Source organism: Scomber scombrus, chromosome 9 (genome assembly GCF_963691925.1).
Source record: "Scomber scombrus chromosome 9, fScoSco1.1, whole genome shotgun sequence".
Lineage (NCBI taxonomy): Eukaryota > Metazoa > Chordata > Actinopteri > Scombriformes > Scombridae > Scomber > Scomber scombrus.
Genome location: NC_084978.1, coordinates 1,417,529 through 1,430,638, shown reverse-complemented (window position 1 = coordinate 1,430,638; position 13,110 = coordinate 1,417,529). Strand labels below are relative to the sequence as shown.

The 13,110-nt window shown below is 36.8% G+C and overlaps 2 protein-coding genes across 2 annotated transcripts in view; both read right to left on the bottom strand.

Annotated features, from left to right (window-relative positions):
* The window catches only part of b4galt7 (xylosylprotein beta 1,4-galactosyltransferase, polypeptide 7 (galactosyltransferase I)), a 13,506-nt gene extending 9,455 nt beyond the window's left edge, over window positions 1-4,051 (bottom strand). Inside the window, 1 exon segment of the mRNA XM_062425740.1 lies at window positions 3,554-4,051. Within this exon segment, the coding sequence (XP_062281724.1) occupies window positions 3,554-3,627 (74 nt within the window). The 5' untranslated portion in view covers window positions 3,628-4,051.
* A 748-nt stretch (window positions 4,052-4,799) lies between these two features.
* LOC133985986 (phospholipase A and acyltransferase 2-like) lies at window positions 4,800-8,696 on the bottom strand. The gene is made up of 6 exons (XM_062425747.1): window positions 8,632-8,696; window positions 7,247-7,349; window positions 7,045-7,121; window positions 6,605-6,713; window positions 6,128-6,402; window positions 4,800-5,323 (listed from the first exon to the last, which is right to left on the bottom strand). Exons 1-6 carry the CDS (start codon window positions 8,632-8,634, stop codon window positions 5,216-5,218), a joined length of 675 nt encoding a protein of 224 aa, XP_062281731.1. The 5' UTR covers window positions 8,635-8,696; the 3' UTR covers window positions 4,800-5,215.
* Between the last annotated feature and the right edge of the window lie 4,414 nt (window positions 8,697-13,110).

The window sequence follows — 13,110 nt, the reverse complement described above, 5'->3', positions numbered from 1 at the left end:
GGATTATTAATCCAGCAACTATTTTGATGTTAAATATTTGCTGGTTGCAGCTTCTTAAATGTGATGATTGGAAGCCTTTCTGTCTCTAATATCTTCAGTTTACTGTCACAGAGACTAAAGAAAGCAGAACATATTCACATTTAAGAAGCTGGAATCAGAGAACGAGAGAAAGCAAGATATCCATTGACTAATCGTTGCAGCTTTAAACCAGACTTCACAGCAATCCATCCAACAGTTGTTATATATTTTAATAAATAACTGCAGTTAAAGTCATATTCATCCTCACAGAAACACGAATGTTAGAAATCCATCAAGCAGCGGTTTGAATATTTCTAAACAACATGCATCACGCAGCGAGCAGCTGACAGCAGAGGTTCCCACACTGTGTCTGATCCAGAGCTGCGAGGGTTAATCAATCAGCTGACGACTATTCAATTAATCACTGACTATTCTGATAATTGATTCATCATTTTGAGGAACGTTTAAAGCTATTTTCTGGTTTCTTTCTAGTTCTCTGTGACAGTAAACTGAATATTTTTGAGACATTTGAAGACTTTAGGAAACACTGGTCCACATTTCTGATCAAACAACTAAAAGATCAATCCAGAAAATAATTGGCAGATGAACTGATAATGAAAAATATTCATTAACTGCAGCCCTAGTCAATTAAGCATTGCAGCATTAAACATTAATGACAGGAACATTTGTTAAATTAGATTATTCCATGAATAAAGGAGTATATGTTTAACAGTAAACCTTCATAAAAAAAATCAATTTGCATGAATATAATCTATAATAAGAAATGTAAAAATGCAGCCAGTAAATTGATTATTTCAAGGACCTCAGGTTGTCCCTGGACCACAGTTTGGGAACCACTGGTGCCGGTACTTACTTGTTCCTGTCTTCACGAGGAGGAACTTTAGAAGACTCATTTCTTTAAAAGGCCGAGACAGTGAGTTACTTAAAGAGTTTATAGAAAACAAGTCTTTAAAAACCCTATTACAGTAAAAGTACTGCAGTATTATGAGTGATGTAGTGTGCAGTATTGCAGTAAAAGTACTGCAGTATTATAGTGATGTAGTGTGCAGTATTACAGTAAAAGTACTGCAGTATTATGAGTGATGTAGTATGCAGTATTACAGTAAAAGTACTGCAGTATTATGAGTGATGTAGTATGCAGTATTACAGTAAAAGTACTGCAGTATTATGAGTGATGTAGTGTGCAGTATTACAGTAAAAGTACTGCAGTATTATAGTGATGTAGTATGCAGTATTACAGTAAAAGTACTGCAGTATTATGAGTGATGTAGTATGCAGTATTACAGTAAAAGTACTGCAGTATTATGAGTGATGTAGTATGCAGTATTACAGTAAAAGTACTGCAGTATTATGAGTGATGTAGTATGCAGTATTACAGTAAAAGTACTGCAGTATTATGAGTGATGTAGTATGCAGTATTACAGTAAAAGTACTGCAGTATTATGAGCGATGTAGTATGTAGTATTACAGTAAAAGTACTGCAGTATTATGAGTGATGTAGTATGCAGTATTACAGTAAAAGTACTGCAGTATTATGAGCGATGTAGTATGCAGTATTACAGTAAAAGTACTGCAGTATTATGAGCGATGTAGTATGCAGTATTACAGTAAAAGTACTGCAGTATTATGAGCGATGTAGTATGCAGTATTACAGTAAAAGTACTGCAGTATTATGAGCGATGTAGTATGCAGTATTACAGTAAAAGTACTGCAGTATTATGAGCGATGTAGTATGCAGTATTACAGTAAAAGTACTGCAGTATTATGAGCGATGTAGTATGCAGTATTACAGTAAAAGTACTGCAGTATTACAGTAAAAGTACTGCAGTATTATGAGTGATGTAGTATGCAGTATTACAGTAAAAGTACTGCAGTATTATGAGTGATGTAGTATGCAGTATTACAGTAAAAGTACTGCAGTATTATGAGTGATGTAGTATGCAGTATTACAGTAAAAGTACTGCAGTATTATGAGCGATGTAGTATGCAGTATTACAGTAAAAGTACTGCAGTATTATGAGCGATGTAGTATGCAGTATTACAGTAAAAGTACTGCAGTATTATGAGCGATGTAGTATGCAGTATTACAGTAAAAGTACTGCAGTATTATGAGCGATGTAGTATGCAGTATTACAGTAAAAGTACTGCAGTATTATGAGTGATGTAGTAATCAGTATTACAGTAAAGTACTGCAGTATTATAGTGATGTAGTATGCAGTATTACAGTAAAGTAGTGCAGTATTATAGTGATGTAGTATGCAGTATTACAGTAAAGTAGTGGTTTGGTCCTCTGACTGATATATTATTATTATGACATCATTAGATGATTAATAGTGAAGCATCAGTGTTAGAGCAGCATGTTACTGTTGTAGCTGCTGGAGGTGGAGCTAGTTTACACTACTTTATATACAGTTAGCTAGTTTAGTCCAGTGGTTCCCAACCTAGGGGTGGGGCCCCTCCAAAGGGTCGGCAGATAAATGTGAGGGGTGGTGAGATGATTAATGGGAGAGGAAAGAAGAAAAAACTAAGTTCTGATTCACAAATGTTTTCAGCTTTTGAACTTTTTCTCTAATCTTTGATTTTTGATGAAATATTGGATCATTTGAACATTTATTGAAATGAAAGCATGTGAGAAGTTTAGAGGGAAAAATCAGTATTTGGTGGAGCTGTTAACAACTCATAGACATCTGAAATGTGAGCCGACTACACACTGCTTTTTGGTTTCATCTTTAACAATGTGTTGTATTTATAAAGCTTGTTATATTATCCATTGTGTCAAATCTGCATCTGTAAAGTAACTAAAGCTGTTAAATAAATGTAGTGGAGTAGAAAGTACAATATTTCCCTCTGAGATGTAGAAAGTAGCATCACATGGAAATACTACAGTAAAGTACAAGTACCTCAAACTGTACTACAGTAAAGTACAAGTACCTCAGACTGTACTACAGTAAAGTACAAGTACCTCAGACTGTACTACAGTAAAGTACTAGTACCTCAGACTGTACTACAGTAAAGTACACGTACCTCAGACTGTACTACAGTAAAGTACAAGTACCTCAAACTGTACTGCAGTAAAGTACAAGTACCTCTAACTGTACTACAGTAAAGTACAACTACCTCAAACTGTACTACAGTAAAGTACAAGTACCTCTAACTGTACTACAGTAAAGTACAAGTACCTCTAACTGTACTACAGTAAAGTACAACTACCTCAAACTGTACTACACTAAAGTACAAGTACCTCTAACTGTACAACAGTAAAGTACAAGTACCTCTAACTGTACTACAGTAAAGTACAACTACCTCAAACTGTACTACACTAAAGTACAAGTACCTCTAACTGTACTACAGTAAAGTACAAGTACCTCAAACTGTACTACAGTAAAGTACAAGTACCTCAAACTGTACTACAGTAAAGTACAAATACCTCAAACTGTACTACAGTAAAGTACTAGTACCTCAAACTATACTACAGTATTTAGACACTTTTATCAGAATTAAAACACAATCTTACCTTCGCTCCTCTTTGAAGTAGAGGACAGGTTTCCTTCTGGATGAATACATCATGTTTACAGACTCACAGCTCATATAAAGATTAATATTATCCTTTCTTTCTTTAATTAATTAAACATTAAATCAGCAGCAGGAGGATGAAGCACAGACTGACCTCCATGCTAACTCTGTACTGACTCTTCTCCACCTAAAACTCTCCTTTAATTAAAACATTTATACTTACAATAGTTATAAATATGTGTTATTGTTAAGGTTATATCTAGATTAACAGCTGTATCCCGGGGCAACGGAGGTTAACTGTCCACGTAGCACTCTCCGGTAACCAGGTAACCAGGTAACCGGTAACCAGGTAACCAGGTAACCAGCGTTAGCTTTTAAAACGCAACACGTAACGAATATAGAAACGTGAATACGCGAACCGGGAATATTTACCGGTAATTTCACGCTGCTAAAAAAATAAATAAAAAAATCAGAAAAATAACGGGAGCCGATTGTAATACTGTCCGAGTTGTAAATGTGCCCGAGTAGGAACCGGCGACAAAAGTTCCTACCTTCTGCTTCTTTGTTGTTTAGTTCCAGCAGTGTAGACGCTACTAGGCGTGTTTACTGCCCCCTACAGGTCAAAGGTTTAGTTATTTTCTTACATCATTCTGTGTCGTGCAGGAACTTTTGGTGTGTTAGGGGTTAGGGTTACGTTAAAAGAAAAATGTATTTAACCCCTAACCCTCATACAAGATTGCCCAAAAAGTTAAATGGGTTAAATAGATATTGTTTTTGACCAGATATCATGACACAAAGCTTGCATCCTATGTGTTGCACTACTGCCATCTATTGGAATTAAATTACTACTACAACGTCCAGGCTTTCAAATCTTTACCATCAGCCCAGTTCTTTTAACTCTTTGTAGGTCACACCAAGAAAGTGCTTTCTTTGCTTTTCCTACTTTTTTGAGGCCATGAAAACATCAAACATGGATGTTTTTTTTTCTCATTGAGCCTAAATATGATTTTTTTTACAGACCTCTACAGACTCCTTTGTTCCAAACTTTTTTCAAGTTCTTCAAGTTTTTCAGTTCAGCTGTTTTTCATTGGTACTGTGACACCATTTAAGCCCATATAAGTCCACGTCATGATTTTATCTGAAAATTCAGCATCAGTGCCAGAGAACAGGATGACTTCACATGAATTAATGGAAAATGTAATTGAGTATTTTGTGTCAGGTAGATCCAAATGCAGGAATTTAGGGAATATAACTTTATTTAAAACTCAGGAACAGGATACAGAAGTGCAAGCAGGCAAAACCCTCCAGAATAACTGATCCAATGAGACAGAATACAGGACTAAATACTGACTGAACTAATGAGGAAATGCAGTTCAGGTAGGGAGATGAGATGAGACACCAAAACCTAGTTAGCACAATCCTCCTCAAAATTAACAAACTTACATCGGACCATACATGAATATAATATGAATATAAGTATACAAGTGATTATCTGAATTCCCACTCAGTCATAAAGGTCAGAGGGCATCTGGTGGACTGGTGGAGAACGGTAAAAGTAATAAATGGGAATGCAAGAGGAAGCAGCATGGAACCAGATTATGATAGATAACATGCAGTTTAACTGAAATAATATCAGTAATCCAGTGAGTACTGAGGAATATATTCAGGAGGAGTAGGATCCTGGGACAGCTGAGAACATGGTTCCTGAAGCCAAGGAACCCAGAAAACCAGAAATTCCGGCTGCAGCAACAGTATTTACAGCCTTCATCACCTGTGCCAAATAGTAACACACAGACACACAAAATATGAGTTCAGTTGCAAGAACTGTAGTATACTGATATTGAAATCCCCTCTAACATATACATGAAATATTATATTGACTGGCAGATAGTCATTTTAATGTCAATCAGAATATAATAGCACACTTCTTTGCCCTGCTGGTAGATGGCCTTGAGTGAAGAACATGTTTTTGGGTCAGTGATAAATAAAGGTTGGCAAGATGAGAAATTCAAAAATTTGTTAAGAAATTGTCTTAAAAGCAGCATCATGTTTGTTAAAATATACATTTAGTATTTTTGTTGGTTTTATGTCAATTGAAATGACATTTGCACCATTTTTTTTACCAAAAGTAAGACTGAATGCTCCTGAAAATGTCAAATGGTGTAACCACAAAAGAATGATAAATATTAAATATTTTATCCACCTACACTGTATTTAAGTGGACTTATACAAATAATGACTTCATTTAAAAATGTAAATGTTTCCTAATCTCCATGATTACTTTTATTTAGTATAAAAAGTTATAATGTAAGATCATGCCAAACTAGTTGATATGGTGTTTTATTGAGAATTTAGTGTTTTTAAGCAAGTTGAATTATTTGGTACAAAGTTTTTATGGTTACACCACTTAGACATTTTTGCCATAATCCTCTAATATATTCTCTCTAAATGGATTAAAAGCAATAATGTTATGCTGGGTCCACAAACCAGTGGAGTGAGTGTGAATTTCATTTAACTTAATTTTCTTTATAATTGGGCATTTTAAATCATCCAAATAAACCATCCGCCTACATACCTGAAGAGACACGGCTTTTCCATAACGGCACAAGGTGGCAAAGTGCTCACAGTTCCACTTGGAAACACTGTACTCAGTCATTCCCACACGTGAAAGGGCTTCTTTCACAATTTCATGCTTTTGCCTGGGTCTCAACTTGTTGTCGCTGCTCAGATGTTTTGTGTTATTTTTTTCCCATTTGTCTTTTTCAACCACAACTTGGAGTTTTTCTTTCCTCACTTGGCCCCTCACCAAAGTTCCTGATATAGTTGATGAAACCCCAACACTGCCTGTTCCTAAGTATGAGAATATGACAAAGAGGCATACACGTTATAAAAGGGATATGTGATGAGTTTTGTTCAGGTTCAACCAAGTAAGTAATCAAAGCCTGCACTCAGGTCTGCAGAATAATTAATCTTAGCTGCTATATGATGGTCTTTACTAGGACTGGTCAGTGTTTGAGTGTGGCAGGACTGAAACTGCAAAGAAATGACTCACCGATGGCAACCAATTCAACAATGTACCCATCACCAACGTACACAGCCCAGTGCTGATAGCCATCACGGAAGATTTCTATCAGGTCACCAAGTTCCAGTTGTGCAGCATCCTTGGATTTGGAGATGATGAATAATCAATAAATTCAGATGCTAGATGTTGCAGTTTGTTTTTCTATTTGCTTGTGTTCTCTGATTATCTCACTCAGCCACAGTAAATCTTTCTTCACAATTTTCTCATGAACTACTGTTCTCACTTAATTTTTAACAAAAATTTAGGCTTAGGTACATCACTGACTGTCATCACGCAGATACTACTTCTACAGTGGCCCTGAGAGCTCAATGCACTGCAACTTAAAGACAACCCAAGCAAATGAAAAGCACACATTTAGACAATTTATAAACAACACATTACAGACACAACACAACAGAATCAAGAATCACCTCAGTTCTGTGGCGCTCTGCGAAATATTGATGGAAGAGGGCTGCCTCTGTCATGTCACCTGATACTGTTCCTCTGCCTGATGGGAAAGCAGAACAAGAAAATTAAGAAAGCAGCGATCCACAACAAGTCTAATAAAATATAACATAAATATAATACATTAAGTTTATTCAGTTCACATCATGCACAAGACACTTAGCTTACCATATAGAACAGGTGCCAAAAAGCCAATGTCGCCGTGACAGGAGTTACAAAGACGTCCAACATGTCCGGCCAATTCATTTCGACAATATGGACAGTACACTGCCTGTGGAAAAGGAAGAACACAAACGTTTTAAACTAAACACTTATTAAAAGAGCAACTTAAATTTAGTTTAGCACTGAAGGAAAAAAGTTTTTCTCTAAATTGTATGTCTCGATAAAACCCCAAATTCTTCCTATGTAGCTCCATACAGCTAAAATTGAGCCATGACAATAACTGAACTTTTGGATAAGTGCCAGTTTAATTATGAATATTGAGGAGAACAAATCAGCATCTGGAGCAATCTAGTGTCCAGGCAATTACAAATACTGAGGGGACAAATCTCCGTGTTTCATATATTGCGATATAAACTTTGTTAATGGCTTGTTAGTTTAAATATAAGGACTGTGTAATATGTAAGTATACTGTGCAGGCCTGGCAGAAAATAAAACAGTGCTATGACTCATTTCCAGCTTTCCTCTGTTCCAAAACTGACACAAAGATTAATGGCAAATAAGTGTATTATCCAAAATGTAGGACTGTTCCTTTAAAGAAATTTCAGCATTCAAATTACACCTCAAAATAAAAGACACACAATTGAAGCCACTAAATTACAGACAGTATTCAAAGAAAAGAGTCAAATAAAAGTTACGCTGATGGTTATCTTTATGGTTATTTGGACCATAAAAAGCTCAAAGACTCAAGGACTCACAGTCCTTGAGTCCAGAGTGCAAAATATATATCAAACTCGAGTCTGGATTTGAAATATTCGTACTGATTCATTAATTCTAGAGCTGTACAGACAATGACATTAGTTCAGAGGAAAGTCCCTGACTATAGCACCAGAGAAGAAGATAAACAAATGGAGCTTTTTCAGGTGTAACTCAACTGTTGTAAATCACTGACCAATTTAAAAAGGTAGCAATAGTTTATCTATTCAAAGCAAATTAAAGTCTGATTGTCTATAATTTTCTATCTATGAGATTTTAGGGTGGGGCAGATCACAATTTGACAGACATGTAGATGTAGGAGTCTATAGGACTTATGAAAGACTCCAACATTTAAACTTATTTGCCATCTTCCCCAGAGTCAGACAAGAAGACTGTTATCTGTTTAAGCCCCAGAGAGGAGAGAGGTGCGTGCAAGGACTGGAAGCAGAAAGGAGCAGCCAGCTCTGTCAACAGTGAAGAAATAAAACTTCCAACAACTCAAAAACTCTTAAGTAAGTTTCAGCGTTCAAAAGACACAAAACTAAAGCCATCAAATTACAGATAATATCCAAAACAAAAGTCAAAAAGTAAATAAAGTAATAATCAATACAACTAATTTCTCTTTGATAGCTACTTACCATTTTTACTGGTGTGTGTGGGAAAAAGAAAGTTAAGGAAGAGAATGAGCACAACCTGCACCAGAGCAGGGTTATTTAAGCGAGAGGAAGCATGAAAACTGAGCTCACCTCCTTATGTGAACCGAGGGGAGGTAACGTGTCAAATAACTTCCATATCTGGATAATAAACAAGTTTCTGTGTTTAATTCTGGCCTAATGACACATTTATGATGTCAGTCAGTATCAGATCAGAAGAGTTTTACCTCACATGTTTGATATTTATAAAGTTGCATGCATGTAAGATGCAACAGGATGATTTAAATATCTGACTTTTCATTTTATTCCCCAAGTAATGTCGAGGATATAGCCGATTTCTGCAGGAGGTGCATGATAGAAGTGGAGCAGCACGTTCAACCAGGCAGTATAAGTAATACACTTGATTTTAACTTCAGGCAAATACATCTGGTTAAAGTAAGGGAGAACGAGGTTGGTAGTCATACTTTTTACTTTCCTTTGAATTCCTCATAACCTGGATCCTGAATAGATTCATACTTTTAATGTGTCATGAAAGCCTAAAGTGTCAGGTAGGAATAGAGCAGTCTTACTCTCCCTCAGCTGATTCTGGTCAAAAGATATGGACCGTCAAATACAACCGTCACCTTCGTTGGGTTGGTTTTAACCATTAAACAGGCAGGAGTGGAAAATGAGACGGAAAAAATTATAAGTTATTTCATTTGCACCTAAAGTAAAACATTTTACATTTTATTTAATTAAGAGTAAAATGTAAAATTGCTAGAGAGAATAAGCAATAGAAATGTCCTATTGTATTTGTCTGGGTAAAAAAAATCCCTCTTAAAGAAAAATGAAAACAGAAAGCAGCCTTCATATTTCTGGACTGTATCCATCCCAGTTCCTCAGCCCTGAGTGGGTTTCTTGGAAATAGAAACAGAAACTGAAAAAGAAAGACCTAGAATTCCTCAATGAGCAACACATGGCAACCGCAGCGAGGAAAAACTTCCCTTTAATGGGAAGACATGTCAAACAGAAACTGAACTCTAGGTAGGAAGACATGTCAAACAGAAACTGAACTCTAGGTAGGTAGACATGTCAAACAGAAACTGAACTCTAGGTAGGAAGACATGTCAAACAGAAACATTACAATAACAATTATTACCCATGAATTTATGAAGTCTAAAAACAGCCAGATGAGAAACTACAGTGTCTGTGCAGTAACTGAGACCCAGAAAGACTGCGCCTGTTAACAGTCCGTGCCTTAAGCATATATATAAGAAAACAGCTGTTGAATAGCTGTCCACTGTAGTGATCAATATGCTCATGAATGAAAGGGCTCATTTACAGAGACCCAGCATTCCTCCATGAGCAACATTTGGCGACAGCAGTGAGGAAAAACTCCTCTTTAATAGGAAGACATGTGTAACAGAAACTTAACTCTAGGTGGGCAGACTTCAGAGAGAGAGAGAGAGAGAGAGAGAGAGAGAGAGAGAGAGAGAGAGAGAGAGAGAGAGAGAGAGAGAGAGAGAGAGAGAGGAACAGTTAACAACACAGAGAGGCATAGTAACACATTTTCGAACAACTGTTGTGCAATATGACGTCTTTAACTTCGGCAGACTTGAATTCCCCTGTCATCCACAGCTGTTTTTGGTGCTGGATGAACTCAACAGGCCAACAGAGCTGCACAGTTTCGACTTGGCCTAAACGCTCCGATGTGAAGCTTGCCAAGTTTACATTATTAGCAACAACCTTTGTAGTCTAAAAATAGCCAGATGAGAAACAGCAGTGACTGTATAGTAACCAGAGTCCCAGAAAGAATGTGCCTGTTTACAGTCCATCCCATACTTTAGTAGATTTTGGATTTCACGTCCTTTTCCCAACACGTGGTCCAAAACAGAAACCAAAGACACAGAGGAAGAAACAGTTCACTGCCAGGAAATCAAATAGCTGATTTGATTGATTTGACTCCAGCAGAGGAACAGTTACTAACATGAAGAAGAAGACATTTAATCTGTAGCTCTCAAACATGTTTTAATTTACATATTCAGCTCCATTTGAGCAATTTGGTCAGTTGTTTTGTCCTGGGTCCCTGTTTTTTGGCCTTGTGCACACAGGTAATGCAATACATAGTCGTACAAATCATTTCACACTATCCCACAGATCAACAGGTGGCTGTAATCTGCTGTAAAAAACACAGAAATGTACAAATCAGATCCATAAATACTTCTTTCCATAAGCTGTTGCCCTGTTAAATAGCTGAACTGTAAACTGAACCTTTACATTTCACATCCTTATTTTTAATCTGCACTTGTTACTTTCATATATGTCATCAGCCTGGACTTAAAAAATGGAAAAAAGCTCCTATTTTATTAAGTTTCATTTCATTCTATCCGACTTTCATCAGAGGGAGGGAGGAACAGTTTTGCTGGCAGGAAAGCAAATGGCTGTGTAAGAAGAAAGAGGATCCAAATATGAAACGCCCTAAAGTTGGAAACAGGAGAGTTTTTCCTGGAGTTGAAACTAAAAAGTTACACATGTGTCCTCCTGGATCACTGCTGTAAAAAAGAAAGACTGACACTGTGCACAAATATTCCTCACTCTGTGTGGACTTCAGCCACGTTGTACAGGTCAGAAAGTCAGAGGAGGTATCTCATCTCCAAATCCATCTGAAACTTTCATTCTCTCTGTGAAATACATTGTTTTTCCTACGTTGTTATATCTTCAATGTTCAGTTTGCATGATTTCACATTCCTAATGTTCTGTAACCTACTTCCTGTTAAAATGTTATTAATCAGAATTTCTTTAATCTAATTCAGTCTATGACAAAGACATAGTCTAAATATTCCCATATTGTGCTGTGTATTGTTTTCTGCCTGGAAGATGTCTCTCCTTCTAGAAAATCATAAAATGCACGTCAAGCAGGCCTCCGCTCTGCTGCCACCTACTGGCACTAACCTGTCATTGCAAGAAGTCAAACTGAAAGCAGAAAAAATTGAGAGAGAAAACTAAAACTAACTACAATTCAGTTTAGTTTTATTAGTCATTTTCATCCTTATTATTTTTATTTCTTGACTGTTACAGGTTATATACAGGTTATGCAGAGGAACTTCTGACAGTACAGAAATCTATACTGAGCCTTTTCCCACTCAGGTACATTATAATGAAAGAGCTGCACATGGTATGAAAGATTTGACAGTGGTCCAGCACACACACTACACATCGTTATTCAATAAGATGTAATGTTGGAAAATAATGATCATGATTAGTTTGCATAGCTTTTCATCCATATGTGAATCTTTACCAACCTCTCCCTGTCAGGCTTGTCAGGCTCACAGTCTACAGGCAGTTCGACCTGTGGCATGTGTTGTTAATGTCATCAGGAATGTCTTCATCTCCTCAAATTATAAATAGTTTGCTTTGAATTTCATGTTCCCATTACACTACCTTATCATACATATTGTTCTTTTTCTATATCATTTTTCTCAAAGGTTCAGTGTATCACTTGTGACACTTGAAATTAATACAAAGAATTAAATGAATACACGTCGTATTTTTGTTCATTTTCTTTATCAGTTAATTAATTATTGACTTGATTAATTTACACAGAAATAATAACTTCAGGCAGCTGAGGTCAGGAAGATCCTCTGCAACCCATACAGTCAAAATATTAACCAGCAATGATGTCTTTGGACTCAGTAATGTGCTCTGTTGAACACAATTGAATTGAATTGAAGTACTTTATTAATCCCTTGGAGGGGAAATTAAATGTCACCTTCTCACAAGACAGCCAACATACATCGAAGAAAAATGCAGACTCAGGCAGTACAAGTTAAGTGCAAAGCACCACATCAACATCACTCAACAATCAAACAATCCACAACACTCTTCTAAATCTAAATCTCTCCGTAGAGCACCTTGGCATCACTAATCTGGCACTAAAGGAGCTCTTCAGTTCACTAAAAACACCAAACAATGGGTGGTCCTTATTGTGCAGGATGCTACTGAGTTTCCTGCCTGCTCTCTTCCTCCATGACCACCTCTAGTGAGTCAGGAGGTTAACCAATGATGGATCCTGCCTTTTTTATTAACTTGTTGATCCTATTTCTGTCCTCTAAATTCAACCCCCACCTCCAGCAGACAACACAAAGAAAATCTCTACTTGTCTATTGAGTACAGTTAATGTATGTAATGCGGCCACTTCCTTGTAACCCTGTGAACAGCTGGAATTGCACTTTAAGGTCTTTAGACTGTCTGTAACATGCTTAAAGTCCTTTTGTCTGACATAGTGCCTTTCAACAGATTGACTGACTGACTGCAGACAGGCCTGCTTTTGCCTCATGCATTTGGTACGAGGAGATTTTTTTGTGTTGCCGCCCCACAGTTTGTACTACCTCCTCATATCTTTCCTCTTACAGAGTAAACACTTGCAGCTGCTCCGTATGTGTTAGTCCTGTGATAGACTGCTGACAGTTTAGTGTGTGACCAGAC